The sequence below is a fragment of the Vicugna pacos genome, chromosome 11, assembly GCF_048564905.1.
Source record: "Vicugna pacos chromosome 11, VicPac4, whole genome shotgun sequence".
Lineage (NCBI taxonomy): Eukaryota > Metazoa > Chordata > Mammalia > Artiodactyla > Camelidae > Vicugna > Vicugna pacos.
Window position 1 is genome coordinate 64138539 of NC_132997.1, and position 23670 is coordinate 64162208.

General features: G+C 33.5%; 1 protein-coding gene across 1 annotated transcript in view; it reads left to right on the forward strand.

The window, feature by feature from the left end:
• LOC102539006 (protocadherin-15) overlaps positions 1–23670 on the forward strand; it is a 379801-nt gene that overhangs the window by 342214 nt on the left and 13917 nt on the right. Inside the window, exons 26-27 of the mRNA XM_072971518.1 lie at positions 4407–4495; positions 17270–17446. Coding sequence (XP_072827619.1) covers positions 4407–4495; positions 17270–17446 — 266 coding nt within the window. The remainder of the gene's footprint in view (positions 1–4406; positions 4496–17269; positions 17447–23670) is intronic.

Consider the following 23670-nt stretch of genomic DNA (forward strand, 5'->3'; position numbering starts at 1 on the left):
ATTTAGTTATTGGGATAAGATTAACCTTCAAATATATACAGATATCAATGACCAAATATTTTTCTTCTTAGGTAATGGTGTAGCTGATTGTGATGGATATGAAGGCTGGAACATTCTTGTTTATAACAGTAAAGCTGCTGTAGAATGAATAAAGGCAAATCTAAGTCAAAAAGCTTTTGACATAGAAGATGTTAAGGTTGACATAGATTTTTGATCAAATTAAGATCTGTAAGCCTTACATAAAATAACGTTATCATTTATCTTCATATTATTTAAGATAGGCACATTGTCGTGATTCAGGACTAAACAATAAGGTCACTACACTATGATTAAAACAGTATAATAACATAAAAAATACAACTATTAGATTATATGTGTAATATGTACATAAACGATGTGAAGTTTATGGGTTTCTTTTTTAAAAGCATTTTATTTTTTAATGTTATTGTATTATTTAATCATTTTATTTTGGTGGTAGGGAAGAGGTATTTAGGTTTATTTATTTTTAGAGGAGATACTGGGCATTGAACCCAGGACCTCATGCATGCTAAGCATGTGCTCTACCACTTGAGCTATACCCTCCTATTATGGGTTTCTTATTTGGATTCTACAAACTGTTGTGTGAAAATTTAAAAGTATACCTTTAAAATTATCCAAAATAAACTTAGAAGGAAAGATTCAATTCAAAGTAATCATAATGTGATATATTTATAAATCAAAATACATATACAAGGAAATCTTCCTAGGAAAATACTAATTGTGATAAATTCTGAAATCGTTTCATTAACAGAAGGGAGATATGGAGAGAAATAAGACTTATGCAGGGGGGTAGAGTATAGCTCAGTGATAGAGTGCATGCCCAGCATGCATGAGGTCCTGGGCTCAATCCACAGTACCTCCATTAAAAAAAATTAATAAATAAACTTTATCACCCCACCAAAAAAAAAAATTAAAAATTAAAAAAAAAGACTTATGCAGAGGAAACATGTACCAGAACCAAGAAGGAAGGGAAATCATGAAAGTTCTGAATAACTAACAGAACTTTACTCAGCTTGGAAGAGCAAGGGAGGGAAAGTGAAGGAGAGACAGGGCTGGAGATGGAAGTAGGTGGTCCATATAAAAGGCGTAGGCCATATTAAAAATACTGGAACTTTCTCCTAAATGTAATGGGAAATCATTGAAAAATGTTTAATATGAGTGAAGATACAATTTTTAATCTAGATAAAACCTTCTTTCTTAATGAAAATCTGGTTTTCCCCTGAGGATGCTACTTCTACTGCTGCCTTTTCGTTTCTGGCTTTTTTTTTTTTTTTCATTTGTCACAGTCTTCACATTACCCACTGGCAGAGTAGGGTCCTTAGTGTACAACCTTGCTGCTTCCAGACCCTCTCTCCTTCCTAAGAATCAGCCTTGATTCTCATCACCTGTCACTGCCTCACTTTATTGCTGTGATCTTCCAAAACTTGGGTCAATGTCCAACATATCTCAATGAATTAAGCTCCTGAGTTACTATTACTTTCTCCAGCATTACTCCTGTCTTGAGTTTTGGCAATTCATTATATGCAGAGATGATTCTCCCAATGTCCTGAAGTCACAATTCCTGAATGCCTTTCCTGCAATGGCTTTACCCTCCATCCTAATGCAGCCGCTTAAAACCAGAGTCATTTTTGCCATTACCACTTCCTCAACCCCTCTGTAACCTCCATTTCAGACTTCCCACTCTTTGACCATCGTACGGAATGGGTTCAGCTAACTCCAGTGCTATTTTATGACCTTCAATCTCTTTCCTATTTAGCCTACTATATTATCATCTCCCCCTACCCTTCATGTTTTTTCTTCCTTGCTTCCAGCTTTATAGTGCATCATCAATTATTATAAGCACTCAGTCACATAAAAATTCAACTTCCTTGCCCTACATCACACTTACTTGAAAAACAATTATAACTCTAGTTAATTCCAATTTTCTCTTTTCTCCAGACTTATACCCAGGCTGAGTAGTTGCCAAAATATATACAATTATTTAGGTAGTCTTACTTTAAATTAATGACGAAAGCCCCAAGTGAGCTCTTATGTTGTCCAGTAACCACAATGTATTTCCTGGTCTAATCACACTCCTTTTCTCTCAGAAAGACTCCTCTCTCAGCATCTTCCCACATCTCCTCATCCTCACTGTTGCCTAATTAACTGGCATCCTATTTTACTGGAAGATAAAACTGAAACATTCAGAAGAATACTTCTACAACTCCTGCCAATAAATCCATCTGCCTGCCAGTATTTTCACCCATGTTCTTTGCCTTTTTTCTTGTTTGTTTAGATGAATTCTCTGTGCTTTTATCTGGAACCATTACTTCTGCTTGTACAACAGACCCAGTTCTGCTCACCAGCATTCCTACTTCCCTTCTACATTATTAGTATCACTCTCCCCTCTCTATTCAATTATCCTATAACTATGCTATTTTTCCTATCTTCAAAAATAATAATAAAAAACTTCTCAACGTACATCTCCTTCCGACTACCACTCCATTTCTATACTCATCTTTCCCAAAGAATTCGTTGTTAGAGCTGACTCTAATTTCTTACCATCTGATCTCAAACCCTCTAGAATCAGAATTCTTCTCCCAACACTCATCCTTAACTGCTTATGTTAACATCATCAACAGCTTTCACTTACTATGTCACTTATGTGCTGATAATTTCAGTCTTCATCTTACTTGAACCATCAGCAACACTTGATTGATTAGTACCTTTACTGGGCTTTCAGGCCACCATTCTCTCTTGTTTGTCTCTTACCTCACCGTTTGTTCCTTCTCAGCCTCTCTGGCTGTTTTGTTTTTCTCCTCCTGACCTTTGAGTCAATGTTTCTTAGAGCTCAGACATTCATTCTCTTTTCTATCTGCACTCACTGACAGTCAACTCATTCAGTTCCACAACTTTAAAATATACTAAAAAATCTCAAATTTGTATCTTCAACCCAAAGTCTATTCCTGAACAACAAATCCCTAGGTCCAAGTTTACATGCAACCATTACACTTGAATATCTACTAAAGATTTAATATTTAATGTTTCCTAAATTATTTAATGTTTAAGCTATTTAATTTAAACTATTTAATGTTTCCTAAACTGAACTCCTCTTTCTCATCACATCTCTTCCACCTGTAGTCTTTCCAGTTTCACTTGATGATCAACTTATCTTTGAGTTCCTCACACTAAAATTTTCTTGATTCCTTTCTCTATTAAACAACAGATTTACTTCCTTGGTAAATAATGTTGTGTATATATATATAGGTACTATAACAGGTATGCTCCATATGTGTGTCATCTGCATAGTTTTTATACTTCCATTACTACTCAGTTGAACAGCCATCATAATCCACCTATATTATTGCACAAACTCACTAACTTGCTCACATGCTCCCACTCTTGCCCTGCTAAAGTCTGGCTTAGCGTTCAAAGTGGTATCTTAAAATGTAATTCTGACCCTGTTATCTCTCTGCTCAGCACTTTCTCATATCACACCATTTCTTCAGAGAAATTCTGAAGTGATTAGAGAAGACTGTGAGGCCCTTGGTAATTTGGTCTCATTTTCTACTCTTCTCCCTCTAACTCCTTCAGACCCAGTAATATGGGCCAATTTGCTGTTCCTCAAGTAGCCAGAAATGCTCTCACTTTAGAGATTTTGGTTCTGCCAAGGATGCTCTTTCCCAAAACGTGTTTCCTTATCTCCTGTAAATATTTGCAAGAATGTATTTCACGGTGAACCCTACTCTAAACAAGAACCTAGAAGAAACTCTGTAAATGTTACATGAAAGATGTTTATGGATTCATAAACAGCTACTAAATTAGCTCATTTTAGCCCCCTCTGTAAGGTTGTATGCATATATCTCTTTATCTACACAAACATGAAGTCGGCTAAAACGGACATGAATTCTATGGATAGTTGTCTCATGGAATGAATTATTCTAACTATTCATATCCAAGATTCTTAGTCACAATGAATAAATGATATCTCTGGATTTATAAAATCTAAAAGCTGGGTTTTCTATTTTCCTGAATGTTCTTAAATAACCCAATTAAAAGACAAACAGAAGCACTTTCTTTTATGCTTTTTAAAAACCAAGGAAACAAACACAAAACCGACAACAGTCCAAGGCACTTAGGGACACTTAGGGTTCTATAACTTCATAGTAAACAACTATTCTGTCATTTGCAGCCTATTCCAACATCTAGTAGAGATTGTGTAGCTAGAAATTGTTTATTGTTAAATTTATAAATGGGAAACCACTGTGTTTATGCATAGTAGGGAAGAAAAATGTTATTTTTATTATATAAATTATGGAAATAGTATATTATAGATTATAGAAATGTTAATGAGTAAAAGCCAAATGAATTGTTTTCTCTACTTTCAGGTCTCTGTGGTCAATCAGCTGGATATGCAAGTCATTGTTTCTAACGTGCCCCCTACTCTAGTGGAAAAAAAGATAGAAGATCTTACAGAGTAATGATTTTTGTTTACTCATATATTTATTTTCATATGGTTACAGTTTTTATTAGAGTAGTTCATTTTAAACATTACGGTGTTCAGATTAAAAAAATATTTTAAAACACCTTCTTAAAAATAATTTAGCTTACTCTTCCTGAAATAGGTGGCTTCATTTGAAATATGTGAAGATTCTTAGAGTACCTTCAAATAGTAATGAAAATTAGATGTGAGACGATCTTATTATTCAGAATGCATTGATGGATGGGTCAACATAATCTAAAAATGCTGCATATAAGAAATATATAAATAATGAAATATAACTTCATTATTTGAGTATATAGCTTGATTTTGTGGCCCTAGGTTATTCAAAAAGCTCATTATCTCAGCAATCCAGCTAGTCCAGGGACTGCTGTTTCTCAAAGTGATGTGTCTAGATTGCTGAAGCTTATTCTTGTAAAAACCAAGATGACTAATTTTAAACAACATATATTTTCATTATTCTAAAATATATGTCATGTCCCTCTGCCTTTTTAAAATATTAATTTATGATTTAGTTATTTACTTCTGCATAAAATTATATAAATAAAAACAATTTAAGCAAAGGTTAATTATGGCAAGTTACACTGTATTACTGTCAGTATTCTATATTGCATATGCAATGAAATTTGATGTCATTATCAATTTACTATGCTCATTCAAATTTATTAATTACTCAAAACACCTATTTTGAATTCTTCTTGGATACAAATAATCATTACCTATAGTAGGTTACAAACTTATGACATTTATTATTATCATAATTTTTTTCCCTCTCCCTTTTGAACAGTGTACACCAAATATGTCTGAACATGTTATTGTTGACTCAGACAAAGTTGTGGTTATGAATTCACAGTTCTCTGATAGTCTAAATGTTATCAAGGATTATTAAAATGTCTTTACTATTTTACTCTTTACTCTAACCTAGCCTGCCATCATTTAATAATTTTATAGTGATATGTACTAACTGTTCCTAGTCTTTTATTGAGTTCAGGTTGACAGATGTTGGTTACTGTCAGTTTGCCTCTTTCTAGCAAATTATCTCACACTTCCAAGTTGCCAGAAGAAGCTTCAGACAGTCAGATAGGTAACCATTTAGTAATTATATGTCAAACAAAATATAATAGGTACTGATTAAGGCATAAGTATCTGTGCTTTGTAACAATTATTTCTTGATATTTCATAAAATTTAACCTCTGGGTGTCACATAAAATGTCCTATGAAAGAGGTAATCATCAGCATTTAAACAGGCAATAGCAATCAGACAGTGCCTTGTTTACTTCTGCACAAGTGCTTTATACACTCTTAACCTTTATTAAAATAATAGCTGATTACACCTGAAAAGAATTAGGATTATGCCTGTCTCTTAACTACTTTAATGTCATCTAATGATGCAGGCCTTCTCTGATTACGCTATCCAAAAGAGATGGCACTCTTTTCAACCTCTAACCCTTTATTCTGCTTCTCCTCAAAGCATTATCTAAAGTTTATATTATATGTTAGTTTAATATAAGCTCCATAAAAATAGGAAACCTACTTTTCACTACTATAATTTCAGTGATATAATAGGCATTCGATACATTTCACTGAGTGAAAGTTTTGTACAAGCAAAATCATGATGCCCTTTTCTCGTATTGAGACAAACATTTATAAAAACCGAGAAGTATGGTGACATAAAAGTATAATTTCGTAGCAACTATATGATTTATTCCTCCTACATGGATATGAAGATATGAAAGGGAAAAATCAGGGGTCTTTCAAGTCTTGAGAGAAATGAATCACTGTGAAAGGAGCTTTGACTTCACATGATACTGGTTTTGAAACACGAGCTTGGATAAATAATTTAATCTTCCCTAGACTCAGTTTGACCATTTGTCAAACAGAGCTACTAAAACCTCTGTCATAGAATTGTAAGAAGCAAATAGTATAGCCCATCTAGGACAGTGTGAATGTTCAGTGAATAATAGATGTTCTATGCAAATGAGGTTAGTGACCAAAGTTAGTAGGGTAAGGCAGGGAGATGCCAGAGTTCCTGCATGTTCTGTTCTAAGAGCATAGTTTAGTAATACAGCTCAGATAAGGGATTCAGACAAACAAGTCTGAATCCTATTACAGCTGTATGACCTCTGGGTAAGTTATTTAACACTTAGGGCCACATTTTCTTACTTCAAAAATTGGAATAAGGTTATTAGTCTTGTGTTGCTTTTGATACAATTAAATATAAATTTGTTAGTGCAGTAAGCAGAGCAGGCACTTGTAAGATTCCTTTTTGTAGATTTTTCTTAATCTGTTTTAATTAAGAGATTATTTAGCACAAAAATTTGGGATCCCTTTTTTAAAAAAAGACTATTTTTTAGACCAGCTTTATGTTTGTAGCAAAACAGAGCAGAAGATACAGAGAATTTCCGCATATACTTCCTCCCCCCACCAACATAGCTTCCTCCACTATCCGTATCTTGCACCAGAGTTCTACATTTGTTACAGTCAATGAACTTGCTTTGACACATCATAATCACCCCAAAGCCATAGTTTACATAGGGTTCACTGTTGATGTTGTAGGTTCTTGGTTTGGACCTATGTAATAATGACATATATCCATCATAGTAGTAACCTACAGAAATGATTCACTGCTCTGAAAAGTCTCTGTGCTTCACCTACTCAAATCCCCCTTTCCCACTAACCCACAACGTTCAGTAATCTTGTAACTGTCCCCATAGTTTTATCTTTTCCAGAACATCATATCCTTGGATTCAGACAGGATATAGTCATTATGGTTCCTTCTTGAAAGCTACTTTAATAGATGAAAGTAGTGATAAGGACTGTTAGGTCTAATTCTGCACCATGAAACTCCCAAAACTCACTCTCAGTGTAGGAAGATAGGGGAATAGTGAAAATACATGTATAACCAAGGTAGACAGCAGAGTGCCAGTCTGTTAACTAAAAATAGGAATTTATTGTTCCAGTGATCAAACTAACCAGCACATTCATTTCCTGTAGACATTTTTAGATGACAAACCACATCATCATCAAAGCCATTTTCTAATTTCCTATGAGACATCCCTACCTTATGAAGGGAAAACTTGAAATCCATATGATCATCACTGTTATTTTGCCCTTTAGACAGACTCAAGTAGAAGGCCAGTGTCCTTTCAGAAGGAGTCAGTGTCCTTTGATGGCTAAGAGCACAATGCCTAGAAAACAGAATGCTCAAGGAATAAATGTTAACTGCTACAGAGAGCTCATGATTACTCCCCACTCCCTAGGAATAAATGGCTCTACTGAATTTTTTTTATTACCTGTGTTATTTTATGCTTATAGAATTAACCAATAACCCTTTGTAATGAAACACATCTCTTTTTAATTATAATAATGAATTCAGCAAATTCCCCCATAATGAGACTCTACGCCCCCTAAAGGCCTTGCGTATGTATGCATATTTTGAAGTATTTTAGATTGACCCTAGAATTTCTCTCTTGAGAGCCTTGTTTCTCTTACCAATTCTTGAGATTAAGGAGTAGAAGAAATAGCTGTGAGGATAAGGTTAAGGAGATCTTATTAAAGCCAATAAATGATTGGCAATAGTGTCTAAAGAAGCTAAGAAATGTTTGCTTTTTTAAAAAAATTGAAGTATAGTCAATAACAATGTGTCAATTTCTGGTGTACAGCACAATGTCCCAGTCATGCATATACATACATATATTCGTTTTCATATTGTTTTTCATTACAGGTTATTACAAGATAGTGAACCTAGTTCCCTGTGTTATACAGAAGAAATATGTTTTTTTAAATCTTTTTTTATATATAGTGGCTAACTTTTGCAAATCTCAAACTCCCAAATGTATCCCTTCTCACCCCCTTTCCCATGGTAATCATAAGATTGATTATGTCTTCTTCCTTCTTCCTTCCACTTCACCATGAAGCCTAAGTAAATGAAAGTAGTCTAGGATTCTAAAATTTAAAATCATTAAGAATTTGTAGAAATGGCATTTTTTCCCAAAAGTATAAAGAGTTTAGAAATACTGTGTTACAATATGAATCAGAATTGATAATTTAGGTGTCAGAATTGGTCACTTCTCTTACTTTCTAAATATAATATGAAAATCAAAGATATTAGGACTTCATTGAAGTAGTTACTGCTTTGATGTGGAAGAGCCTTTCTCCATGAAATATTTACATAGCATCTGAAATGTGTCTATGTAATTAATTTATAGCTTCTGGAGGTAAGGTTACAGTGTACTTTAGAAATCTAGCCAAGATATGTATTTCTAAGATAGGAATTATAAAACTCTTGGAAAGAAAACCTATGAAACAGCAAAAAATAAGTGCTAGCACTTAAATTTTCTTGTATCTGTGTAATAAAGACTTGGTATTGATGGGAAAGGTTTAGTTGAAATGCAAGTCAATAAACATAGTATGTTTGATCATTTTTATCTACTCTTTGCTTTAGAGTAAGAGAACTCAGGAACCTTTCTATAAAGGGATAGATTAATATTTTAGTAATTAGGCATAATATTTTAAAGTTTTAAGAATGTTGCTTCACTAAATTACTTCTTTGTAGTATAATATTTAAATGTTAATAATAGTTAATAATTTTTGTAGCAAAATACTTTTGTAAATAAAACCTTATTTCCAAAAACAAGCAATAGGCTGGATTTAGCCAGTGGGCTATAAATTGTCAACTCCTAATTTACAACGTGATTCTTTGTAGAGAGAAAAAAAAAGCTACAATGCTTATTTATTCTATTCAAATTCCTATAAGAAAACACTTTGGGGGAAATATCACATGAAATTCCGAGTGATATAATTTTTATTTTCCTGGGAAGGCTTTGCTTTTTTTAAGTTCAGGAGACCTAAACTCACGCCCTAACCCACCAGTGGCTAGTAAAGAGGCCTTGGGCCAGTTAATTAAACTCCTTGAGTCTTAATATCCATATGTTGAAGCTGGAGATCTATTCATTAAAAGAGGGTAGCTCTTGGCTGTAAGCACTGGAGATTTATCAGTGAACAAAGTTCCTGTCCGCATGAAGTTTCCCCTATTGAGGGAAAACAGCAAGTGCAATAATAAAAGTATGTTGATATATATTGTGGTGTTAGGTAGTGATAACTGTAATAAAGACAAATAAAAGTAACAATATGGAATTATGGAAGAGAAGTACTATTTCATATAGTACGATTGAGGAAAGCCTTTTTAATACGCTGAAATCTGAGCAGAAACCTGAGAGAAGTGAGGGAGAAACTCATGTGGCTCTGATTGTGTGGAGGAGGAGGGAGGGGAGCAGCGGGGAAAAGCTGGAGGAAGTTATCCCATAAAGAGGAAACTGCAGATATGAAAACCCAGAGGTAGCAGCATGCTTATCATATCAAGATACAGAAGTCATGGTAGGAAATTAGTTATGCAGGATCTCATAGGCCGCTTGAAAGACTTAACATTTTACTCTGGTAAGAGAGAAAATCCTTGTAACTCTTTGTCCAATATAGTAACCACTAGGTGCATGTGGTTTTTGAGTGCCTGAAAAGTGGCAGGTCTAAATGAGAGGTGCTATAAATATAAAATACATACCAAATTTCAAAGATTTAGTACAGAAAAAAAATAAAATATCCTTTAATATATTACATACTGAAATGATCATTTTTGGATACATTCAAATGTATTAAGTTAACCTCACCATTTTTATTTTTAATTTACCATGGCTACAGAAAATTTGAATTTACATGGGTAACTTGCATTATATTTCTTTGAAGTAGCAACGCTTTAAATGTTTTCCACAGAGAAATAACATTTTGGCTTAAATTTTACAAGGTTGTTGAGTGGAAGACCAGGTGAGCAGTTATGAGTCCACAGCAATAGTCCAGGGGAGAGCTCACTGTGGCCCGAACTGGTGGTAGGGGATGGATGTAGGGAGGGACTTAGGTTAAGGGTATACTTTTGAAGGTTCAACCTACAGAATTTGTAATGGATTTGATGTATGAGAAGAGGTAGGCAATGATAATGGCTCCTAAGTGTTGTGTCTGAGCAAACAGACAAAATAAAAATAATATTTGCCATACTTGGACACTGAAGAATTTGATAAAATTATACATGTGAAAGTAATAGTATTGTGTACTTGGAGAGGATTGACTTTATCTAGTAATATTTGATTCATATCAATAAATGCCCTGAATGTCAGCTCCCTCTTTCACCATCACCCTGCTGTTTTTTCAGTTTGGTAATGGATTAAAACTCCATTATCTCTTCCCCACAGCCACTTTCTTAGCCCTATATTAAGATTATTTCCTTCTGTCTCATTTGTTTCACATGAACTGTGTGTATTATACATATGACGTATGGTGCTATCCTATCAAATCAGTGAAAATCTGTTAAAAAATAAGCGCAGCTGGGACATATGAAATATATTGTTGTATCTGAGAGTTTACTTACTTGTGTAAACTTTCTTATCTGCGTATCCTCAGTTGAATTGCTATGAAAGTATTTCTAATCACATGCCAATTTAGTTTAAGTATGCGTAACACAAAGATGTAGTTGAAGTTGAAGAGGTTATCAACAGAGAATGACCATAAATGATCTTTTATCAGATCATAAAGCACAGACATTTCAAAAGCATAGCTTGAGAAAATGTTTTCTGTAATAGACACGTAATAGCTGTAAAATAAATCAAAGCCATCATCAAAATAAAACACAAACTCAATGTAGAATGAAATCCTACTTTTTAATTTTCAAAGTATAAGTCACGATTCTTTTAAAAAAAAGAGAAATGTGATTTGGTTTTATTCAAAGTCTAGCTGATTCATTGTTTTGACATAAAATGTGTTCATCTGCTGTTTTTCCAAAATACTTAGTTTTGAGCTTCATTTTGGTAGAGAAAGAAGTAACCTCTCTTTCCAAGAAGAAATGCTTATTTTTAACTCATTATGTTGTAAGAAGTCACAGTCCTTTACAAAATTAAGATAGCCCAGAATACAGTTAGACTTTTACAAAACAGTGTCTGATACTGTTACTCATACACATTGTAGAATTAACCAAAAGCAAATTACTTACCAATTAGATTTTACTTTTTCTTAAGATTTCATTATACATGGATTTAGTAGATGCATATGTGCTGATGTGTTTGCTTTCAATAGGTTTGCTTCATATTTTAATGGCCATACTCACCATGAATTAATTAACAAATTTCTGAATAATTATATTTAAAACTATATCAGTTTTTATTGAGAATGAAATTGAAGGATAATAAACCAACTTTCTCAGTTAATATTTGCCATCTGATATATATATGATACAGAAAATTTTAAATACATAATTGTTCTCCTCTTCCATTTTCCTAGTAACATACATTACAAAAAAAAAAATGAAAATGAGAAATGAAAAGAGTAGAGCTTACCTGTTAGATTTAGATGCTATATTTTGTCAGATTAACTATTTTTTCTCCTTTCTTTATTTTCTCAGAAACAATGAAACTAAAGCCAAAAACTAATATAATACTTTTTATTAGTCCATTGAGGACATCTAAATTTTTCTTTTATTTAAAAATAATATTTGATATACTTGAGCAAGTATTGTTGCTTTCAAGAAGAGATAAATAGAATCTTCCTTAACTGAAAATATAGTTAAATGGAAGACCAATTAAAAACATTATTTTTTGAGTTTTAAAGCAGATAGAGATACTTTACATTGTCTTTGCTGGCCCTATTAGAAAAGCACAAACATGAAAAAAATAAAGTAGTGTTGGAGCAAGCAATCTGCTTAAGAAAATGGCAAACTTAAAGGATAGATTGAAACAGGTTGTGGAAAAGAAAAATCAATTTAATTCATGAGATGATTATAATGAAGGTCCCGGTACATTGGCTGTAATATTCTTATTTTAACTTACGATCTGTGTTATGTATTTTAGAAGAATCTGAATAAATATTTGTTAACATATGATGGAGGAAAGCATTAACATTTACAAGTATCTTCTGTGCTGTGATTTGAAAGAAAGTGGTTACTCATATTTCCAAGGTAAAATCTACTCACACAAAAACAGTGAAAAAAGGGCATTTTCCAGCCTCTTATTACACTTATCTTTTCATCCAAAAAAGTCTTTGGAAACACATTTGGAGAAATTGAAGAGAGAAGCAGAAAAATGCCAAGTGTTATAATCTCTCTTTTACTTTTCCCAAATGTTGTATCGTTCAGTTCAGTTTATTTTTCAGAGCGTTTGATTGCATCAAATAGAAAGTAAGTGAAAAGCAGTTCCAAGATAAAAACAAGATAATGTATATGGTTCCATTAAAGCACTTGAATCACAGTTGCTTTCTAAAGATTTCCAAAATACATAGTGAGCATTTATTCCTTTCAACATTCTTCTTTCTACATATTCTTTAATGTTTTATGGTCCAGAAGTTTTGCCAAATAGAACAGCATATAATTTTATATAATTAGTGCAAACCCTTGGTACAAGGTAAACATGTTTTCTTGTGCAGCCACTCAGTTCAGATACCTGATCAGCAAGAGTCAGTTCCTTTATTCTCTTAATTATGTTTATAGTTCTCCTAATTTTCTCCAACTTATACACACTTTACCTGTCTGTGCTTTCTTTTAACATGATAAGTAAATTCAACCACATGTTTATATAAGATAATTCCATTTGTATCTGCAGCAACAGAAACAGTATTTTAGATACTTGTGTTTCTATGTTGTAATAGAGGCCACAGTTGATTTTTTTTTAATGTTTGACATTATTCAAGGAGAATTTAAGATAGCTTACAATGATTCATACAGTGAAACACGGTAAAACACATTTAACATGAGTCAGAAGAACAGGCAAACAGAATAGAAAGAAATCACAGAAGTCAGAGTGAGATGAGCAGCAGAGCATCTGTGGGGTCCTGCAGAGACACTAGAGAGCAGTAAGCAAACTTGGTCTGCGTCATTTTAAGGCCAAAGTGAAAGAAGCAAGCAGACAAACAGAAAAAACAAGAAAAATCAGATACAAAATTCAAAAAACCAAACCACTTCTGGTGGAAAGGCAGAACTACTTCTGAGCCAGATTGGAGGGAAATGTTTTCATCCTGTGGGACATCATAGAGAGAGTGTCTCCTAATGTCATGAAGAAATGTTCCGTGGAGCCAGGAACATGGCTGAGGATACGGTCTGGGTAGAATCTCTGCAGACCTGTGTTAACAAAGGAAATGAGTCCAGAATGTTAGGAAGGCCTGTGCTGTGTTTCATAGCCCTCCGGCCATGAGCAATGCCTATTGATTCTTTTAGCCAGGCTTTTGAAAAAAATATTGACAGGAACTTGCGGTGGAACTCCCTATGTTGCTAGTTAAATATAAACTATTCATGTCAACAAAAGGCTAAATAGGGTTTAAAATCATGAAATTGGAGGTGTTTCTACAGCCACCACAACAAATAGCTAATATTTGTGGCACGCTTTTTATTTGCTAGGCTTTGTACATTTAATGGGTGTTATCTAATTAACTTCTCATAGAGACCTTTGAAGTAGATAGGATTGCTTTCCCCATTGTACAGATGAGTTCCCTAAAATTTTGAGAGGTCGGGTAATTTCCACAGAGACACACAAAGCAAATTGTGGAAATTTAGTTTGAATCTACGTCTATGGGCGAGCAGCAGGCTGGGTGTCTTACCACGCTCTCTTTATAGTGCTGCTTAAGAGACAAGCCTAATTAAAAATCCAACCCAATTTTTCTTGGGAGGAAGCTGCTCTAGCACACAAGGCCAGAAGCTCTCATCAAACAGTAATTTTAGCTTGGCTCAGTCACAGAAAGGTAATTGCGAAGATAGCTGATGTAATAATTTTAGTGTAAAAAAAAAAAAACCAAATACTTGTTTCAGCTATAAAACTCTTTCAGTAAAGCTTCTGCACTTTATTTTTTACAGTCAATTTCTGGTTGAAACTAACTGAAAATGTACATAGTGGAAACTAGACAAAGTGATGTTTGAAAATTAAAATTTAGGGGCATCAACCAAAAATAACTTGGTTCCATCACAAAATAGTTAACTGAGCCAGTTCTTTATTGGTACTCTTAGTTTGTGACTTTAAAAAAATGCTTTTTGCATAGAAAAAAAGTTTAGTTAAATATGCCTTTCTACATTTTTGTAAGAAAGCTATTGAGATTACTATTTCTAGTTTAAATTAGAAACTAGTTTAAATTTTTATTGATTAGTTATCATGTGGTAGCACAATAAAACGTTACATACATGCATGTTTATGTACAAACATATATGTACATATACCATATATACCACACGTTTATTATAAATATATGTATGTATATATCTGTGTATATTTATCTACATAAAAATGTATATGTTAATTATATTACCATATTTCCTTAGAAGTTTTGAGATTTTGAAACTTCATCTAGAAATCATATAATAATATATTACTAAATATGAGTATGGTACAGATCTTTTAAACTGAAGTGGAACAATAAACCCTAAATGAAATTTAATTTTAATTTAATGATTATAATTATTATACCAATTCATTTACACTATATTTGCTTCTTGGAAAATCAATCAGATGGTTCTTTGTTTTGAGAAACTTTGCCATAATCAAATATTATTCTGCCATATATTCGATTGTACTACTTGTATTTTCAACTGATGTACTGCTTCCAAAAATTTAGATGCAGGGCACCGTTAACATTGTGTAAACATCACCACAGACATCTCCCTTGATACAGTGTGTGTGTGAGATACACATATTAAAGATTGATAAACAATATTATAGATCCCTGTTCTCTGTATATATGTGTATACACATATATAAATTATAAATTATAGAACTCCTTTATTAATTAAAGGCTTAAAACAAAATACCATAATACCATAAATTGGCAATGACCTAGTAACATGTAAATTACTTTAGGCTGGTGAGCTGGAGAGTCATGTTTGTTCTTGATGAAATTAAATGTGGTAGATTCTCGTGACATTTGATTCTGAATTTATGTTTGAATTGGATTACTATATTGATAAATTGAAGTAAACGTTAAGGCCAATTTAAACATTGGTATTAAATAATATGAGCCAATTCAAAGTAAGTGGAGAGATATAATTTTAAAAATAATGAGGTCAAAAAACTTTTAGGATGCAACCATGTACCTATGTACATCTGAAAATTAAGGACTAAAAATTGATTTTTGATAAATATATATATATTATGTATATGTACATACATATATATGTAATGAAGACACGTAGTAGAAATACTTAGGTATGTGAACATAGATGATAAATGGGAAGAACTGATTTTTACAAAATATGTTCATATTTAAAAGAATTAAATTTAGTTTTACATATATTTATCATAAAAAGATAAGGAATGAATTCAAATGTGGACACATTCTGCTTTATCATAACAGACATTTCATCCCAAAATACTGCTGAATGTGTATTCTTCAGCAACGGTCTCATCAGAAAAGATACTATAAGGCAGAGCGGCCAGTGGGTATGGGATAATGAGAGAAAAGGAAAAGCATGAATAGTACTTCAATAAGACAGACGTCAACTGTGCTCCTCTACACAAATTAAAAAGCAAACGAGCTAACACTGCATGTACATTGATCATGTCCCCGGGTGTGAACACCACAGACTTGTGCTGCATGGTATACAGCCATTTCCTCCAAGGTTCAGTATCCTGTTTGTTCTTTCAACAAGGGCAAACTGAGCACATACCAGACTCTGAAGGCAACATTTTACTTAAAGAGAGCAGGAAGCAGGTCAATTTAGGCATCCAGAGTAAAAGTTATTTCCTATTGTATCAGTGGTCCTTAGAATATTACCCGTTGCTCCTCCAAAATGCCTCACAGCTTGGACGCCAAGAGGAACACTGAATCATAAATTTTAAAATATTTTCCATGTATAGATACTAAAGTTAATTCATTTGCATATAAATGCCTATAAATATTTAATATATGCATTCTAATGTTAATCTTCAGGAATTAATAATATAAAGTTTTTAATAAGGAAAAGAACATTAAAAATTGCCATTTGTGGCAATACAGATAACAAACACTTACTTGGCACTAATTAATATTTTCAATTAAAATCAAGTTATTCATTTAGAAAAAAATTGTACTTTATAGAAAATTACCTATAGGTTAACATTATTTGTTTTTTCATTGTGACTTACTACTCATTCTACATTAAATGAGGTATCTTTTGGTTGTTTGTATTCACTTAAATAAATTCTGAGATTTGCAAGCAATATTTTTATCTTAACCTGGTGAGCGTAGCATAGCAAAATACCTCCCATTGCTATAATGCTCAAAGGGTCTTTATACACTTAAGAAAATAGGTATCCTACTCTTGCACCTTGGCCTGTGGCCAAGTGCCACGTATCACACAATCTGGTGGAAGGTGTAATTTATGACACCGACCATATGAACTCGAGTTCTAAGACCCTATGGCTCCTATAAAGCATAGACAGCTCTACTTGTACAACATAGCTGGTATTTCCCATGAGCCATGTAAAAGCTCAAATGGTATCATAAATTTTTAAAGTCGAGACTTAAATAGGACATGGTTGATAACCTCTTTCTTTCTTACTCAGCTTCCAGCATCATTGGGAGTTAAATGCTCTAAATATATAGGGACTTTTTTTTCAAAGTTCATATTCAGTAAACATTAGCAAAATCCAAGCTGTCATCATTTTTCATGTACTAAATGTCATTTCAAGTTGAATGTGATTTTTTTTTCCCCTAGTGAGCCCATCTGAATGTCATGTTTGTGTTCTGTTTGATTTATAGGATTTTGGATCGCTATGTTCAGGAGCAAATTCCTGGCGCCAAGGTTGTGGTGGAGTCCATCGGTGCTCGCCGGCACGGTGACGCCTTTTCTCTAGAAGACTATACCAAGTGTGACTTGACTGTCTATGCCATCGACCCCCAAACCAACAGAGCCATCGACAGAAATGAGCTTTTTAAGTAAGTACTTTTATTATCTGTAACAGCTCTCTGGTTACAATATCACCGATAGATAATCCTGATATAAGCTTGTATGTACTTAAGTTTAAAACCCACCAAAATGTTGCTGAAAGTGAAGTATCAGCAAGAAAAAAGAATCTAAGAAACAAAACCTAGAGTCCTCATGCCTAGAAGTTTAAGATGTAAGTGTGAGATTAAAGTGACTTAAGAAATTATGCTCCCCCTGAGATGTCAGATTGTCCCGTATACTTAAGAACAATGAGCAGTTCATTCAGGTCACTTTGCATCAGCTCCCACTCCTGCTCCAAGACCCTGACTGAGAGGAAAGCGCTGACCCCTTCTTAAAGTGGCAGTTTACCGGTGATGGTGTCCGTAGCCTTGAATTTTAAGAACAAGCCTTAGCTTTCTTTAATGTCTTACTGAATCAGCAAAAATGAGTATCTGATTTTTCCCTTGACTTGGGGATGGAGGGCAGAGGGGTAATCACTTCCATCCAAGTCTGTAACCTATGTGATATTTCATCTTGGTATGAATTTAAATGTTTGAGTTATAAATCCTAAAAATAAAGAAAATACAGAATCTTAAACAAAACATTACTATATATTCTCCTTTGAAAATTATTCTTGAATAGCTTTTTTGTTGTTGTTAATTTCTCCTTTACTCTAGTGACACCTAGTGTCCGAAAGATTCTTGGAACTCAATTCTTACCAAAAGTAAAATACATTTTTTTTTAGTAAAAATACACAATGATCTATAATCATATGTATATAGTCTAAATATTTAGAAATATGTATATATATATATATATACACACACACACACACATATGTACCAAAATCCATTATTTCGGAATTTAGTTTTTCTTTGTCAACATATATAATAAACAGCATATAAATAAATATATGCACATACAAATTTACGTATATATCCATATGAGGGAGCATGTTTTTATTTAGTAAAAATCTACTTACCCGTTTATTAAAACTCATAAATTCTGAATTTTGTTTTACTTTATATCTGCTCATCAGCAAAATTTCACTGCTCCTATTTTAGAAACAGTGAAATAGTGATTTAATATCAACTTAATTTTTTTAAAAGCCATAGTTAATAAGTATATTATTCATCAGTTTATATATAACAGATATTTGGGGCATATGCAAGATAGTATACTAATCCCTGTGGGGAAATATACATGACAAAAGCAGTTTACTCTCAGGCTTTAGAATCATTATCCAAATGAAGCAGCATATAGATCCACTAAGCCAATTTTAGCTTGCTTTATTAACTAAAGAATATTTTTAGAAATATACTTTAAAATAATTCATATCTTCTTTCTATTTTCTGTTTTGTCATTTTTAACATTTATTTAAATCCATCTGTTTTCTGGAGTTTGTATACACTGGTTTTATTTTGAAATATGGTGGTAGGTTGTTTGAATTTAAAATGTTTTTCCTAAATATAAAAATTTCTGTTTTCTTCAAGCTAATAGTCTGGCTTTAAAGAGTAAAGTAATGATTTATAATTCAAGGTGTACTTATAAACATTTTAGAGATAAAAGATATGAGCACTGAAGCCAGTTAGATTTCAACTGACAGACACTATGAAGTATACGATAAGCATCCTTCATTCTAAACAAGTTTTCCCAAACCTAGATTATATTGTGAAGAGTAAAGATCTAAATTCAATAGAATAACTACTATAGCCAGGAAGGAAGGGATAAGGTATAGAATAACTATAAAATAAAGAAAAAAAACCTTTATATTGAGGAGAGGATAGACAGACTAGTATTAGCATTGTGCTTTATCAGTCTTCACCTGGAACTACTAGTAGCTGAGAAACAGTGGTCTAATTTAAACCCTAGGATTGTTCCTTGAAATATTTTGTTATGAAATTATATAGATATATTTAATAATCTAAGGCTGATAGTGCACAGATCTTATTAAAATGAAGTTATGAAGGTTACTGAAAATTTACTTTCTAACACTGAACAGATATACTACAACAACTTAAGATTGTTGCCTAATGCCCAGATCAGTGGAAACAAGATCATTCTCTCAATTTCTCTTTAGCCTAAAATCCAAGCTTCTGAGAATGTTATAACTTTCAGGCCAAAGAATTAGAAACAAAAAAAGATGTCCTCCAAGGAGTTCAGTTCAGTTTTAAAAAACTGATTTAACGCTATCAGAATTTTAAAAAAACACTTGTAAACACATAGGGAAGACTGGAATGGCTTCAGTGATAGTTATTACCTAATTTGTTTCACGAGTTTATGAGTATTTTGATTTTTCTAATTTTAATTATCTAAATTGTTTAGATTTTCTGCAAAAATATATATTACTTTATCTTGCTTTTATTCTTTTTGTATGTCTCTGAGCTTTAATTTGTGTCCTTTTTTTAAACATTTTTTATTGATTTATAATCATTTTACAATGTTGTGTCAAATTCCAGTGTTCAGCACAATTTTTCAGTCATTCATGGACATATACACACTCATTGTCACATTTTTTTTTCTGTGAGTTATCATAACATTTTGTGTATATTTCCCAGTGCTATACAGTGTAATCTTGTTTATCTATTCTACAATTTTGAAATCCCAGTCTATCCCTTCCCACCCTCCACCCCCCTGGTAACATCTAATCTATATTCTCTGTCTGTGAGTCTATTTCTGTCCTGTATTTATGCTTTGTTTTTGTTTGTTTGTTTGTTTTTGTTTTTTAGATTCCACATATGAGCGATCTCATATGGTATTTTTCTTTCTCTTTCTGGCTTACTTCACTTAGAATGACATTCTCCAGGAGCATCCATGTTGCTGCAAATGGCATTATGTTGTCGGTTTTTATGGCTGAGTAGTATTCCATTGTATAAATATACCACCTCTTCTTTATCCAGTCACCTGTTGATGGACATTTAGGCTGTTTCCATGTTTTGGCTATTGTAAATAGTGCTGCTATGAACATTGGGGTGCAGGTGTCATCCTGAAGTAGATTTCCTTCTGGATACAAGCCCAGGAGTGGGATTCCTAGTCTTTTGAGGAATCTCCACACTGTTTTCCATAGTGGCTGCACCAAACTGCATTCCCACCAGCAGTGTAGGAGGGTTCCCCTTTCTCCACAGCCTCTCCAGCATTTGTCATTTGTGGATTTTTGAATGACGGCCATTCTGACTGGTGTGAGGTGATACCTCATTGTAGTTTTGATTTGCATTTCTCTGATAATTAGTGATATTGAGCATTTTTTCATGTGCTTTTTGATCATTTGTATGTCTTCCTTGGAGAATTGCTTGTTTAGGTCTTCTGCTCATTTTTGGATTGGGTTGTTTATTTTTTTCTTATTGAGTCGTATGAGCTGCTTATATATTCTGGAGATCAAGCCTTTGTCGGTTTCACTTGCAAAAATTTTCTCCCATTCCGTAGGTTTTCTTCTTGATTTACTTCTGGTTTCCTTTGCTGTGCAGAAGCTTGTAAGTTTCATCAGGTCCCATTTGTTTATTCTTGCTTTTACTTCTTCTAGGAGAAATTTTTGAAATGTATGTCAGATAATGTTTTGCCTATGTTTTCCTCTAGGAGGTTTATTGTATCTTGTCTTATGTTTAAGTCTTTAATCCATTTTGAGTTGATTTTTGTATATGGTGTAAGGGTGTGTTCTAGCTTCATTGTTTTACATGCTGCTGTCCAGTTTTCCCAACACCATTTGCTGAAGAGACTGTCTTTATTCCATTGTATATTCTTGCCTCCTTTGTCGAAGATGAGTTGACCAAAAGTTTATGGGTTCATTTCTGGGCTCTCTATTCTGTTCCATTGGTCTCTATGTCTGTTTTGGTACCAATACCATGCTGTCTTGATGACTGTAGCTCTATAGTATTGTCTGAAGTCTGGGAGAGTTATTCCTCCAGCCTCTTTCTTTCTCTTCAGTAATGCTTTGGCAATTCTAGGTCTTTGATGGTTCCATATAAATTTTATTATGATTTGTTCTAGTTCTGTGAAATATGTCCTGGGTAATTGGATAGGGATTGTATTAAATCTGTAGATTGCCTTGGGCAGTGTGACCATTTTAACAATATTGATTCTTCCAATCCAAGAGCATGGAATATCTTTCCATTTTTTAAAGTCTTTTTTAATTTCCTTCATCAATGGTTTATAATTTTCTGTGTATAATTCTTTCACCTCCTTGGTGAGATTTATTCCCAGATATTTTATTACTTTGGGTGCTATTTTAAAGGGGATTGTTTCTTTACTTTCTTTTTCTGTTGATTTATCGTTAGTGTAAAGAAATGCAACTGATTTTTGAACGTTAATTTTGTAACCTGCTACCTTGCTGAATTCTTCAATCAGCTCTAGTAGCTTTTGTGTGGACCTTTTAGGGTTTTCTATATATAGTAACATGTCATCAGCATATAATGACACTTTTACCTCTTCTTTTCCAATTTGGATCCCTTTTATTTCTTTCTCTTGCCTGACTGCTGTGGCTAGGACTTCCAGGACTATGTTGAATAGGAGTGGTGATAGTGGGCATCCTTGTCTTGTCCCAGATTTTAGTGGGAAGCTTTTGAGTTTTTCACCGTTGAGTACTGTGCTGGCTGTAGGTTTGTCATATATAGCTTTTATTATGTTGAGATATGTTCCCTCTGTACCCACTTTGGCGAGAGTTTTTATTATAAATGGGTGTTGAATTTTATCAAATGCTTTTTCTGCATCGATTGAGATGATCATGTGGTTTTTGTCCTTTCTCTTGTTGATGTGATGTATTACATTGATTGATTTGTGTATGTTGAACCAGCCTTGTGTCCCTGGGATGAACCCCACTTGGTCATGATGTATAATCTTTTTTATGTGTTGTTGGATTCTATTTGCTAAAATTTTGGTGAGGATTTTGGCGTCTATATTCATCAGTGATATTGGCCTATTATTCTCTTTTTTTGTAGTGTCTTTGCCTGGTTTTGGTATCAGGGTAATGGTGGCTTCATAGAATGAGTTTGGGAGTATTCCCTCCTTTTCAATTGTCTGGAAAAGTTTGAGAAAGACTGGTATGAGTTTTTCTTTGTATGTTTGGTAGAATTCCCCGGTGAAGCCGTCCGGTCCTGGACTTTTATTTGTAGGGAGGTTTTTAATTGCTATTTCTATTTCCTTTCTAGTGATCGGATTGTTCAGGTGTTCAGTTTCTTCTTGATTCAGTTTTGGTGGACAGTATGTTTCCAGAAACTTGTCCATCTCCTCTAGGTTATCCAGTTTGGTTCCATATAGTTTTTCATAATATTCTCGTATAATATTCTGTATTTCTATTTTATTTGTTGTAATTTCTCCATTTTCCTTTCTTATTTTGCTAATTTGTGCTCTCTCTTTTTTCTTCTTTGTGAGTTTGGCCAGAGGTTTGTCGATTTTATTTACTTCTTCAAAAAACCAGCTTTTGGTTTGGTTGATTTTTTCTATGGTCTTGTTAATCTCTGTTGTATTTAATTCCTCTCTAATCTTTATTATTTCCTTCCTTCTGCTGCTTTTTTGGGGCTTTTTGTTCTTCTTTTTCTAATTCATTCAGGTGGTGGGTTAATTTGTTTATTTGAGATTGTTCTTCTTTTTTGAGGAAGGCCTGTTGTGTCTTTTGTTTGTTTGGGCTTTTTGTTGTTTCATTCTGGAATGTGCTCAGACAGTATCTCTTCAAATATTTCTTATACCTGTTTTCTCTCTATTTCTTTTCTGGGACTCTGATTAAATTCACAGTTTTTGCATGCTTTGTTTTTGTCCTTCTCCCTTCCCTTAACATTCTTGTCTCTTTGTGTTTTAGTTTGGATAATTTCTGGTGCCTTGTTACCAAGTTCACAGATTCATCTGTGTTAGCCTATTGATAAGCTCATTGAAGAAATTCCTTGTATCTTAAAAAAATATGCTTGCATTTCCATTTGGTTCTTTCTTACAGTTCCTACCAATTAACTGAATTTCTCCATCAGTTCAGGCATGTCTTCTGCCTTCCACTAAGTCCTGTAGCATATTAGTCAGAGTTGTATCCGAGTCCCTGTGTGATAGCTCTAATATCTGGGTTATCTCCATGTCTGGCCCTATCGCTCTTTATCTTCAGCAGACCCCGCATGCCTGCGCCACAGAAAGGGTTTCTCTCCGTTCTGCTAACTTTCCTGATGTGGTGAACTGCCCTTTCTTGTTGCTTGGTTCTACTCTCGTGGTGGGGATGGAACAACGCGGGGTAGGGGGTTCTCTGTTTCTCTTGTTGAGCTTT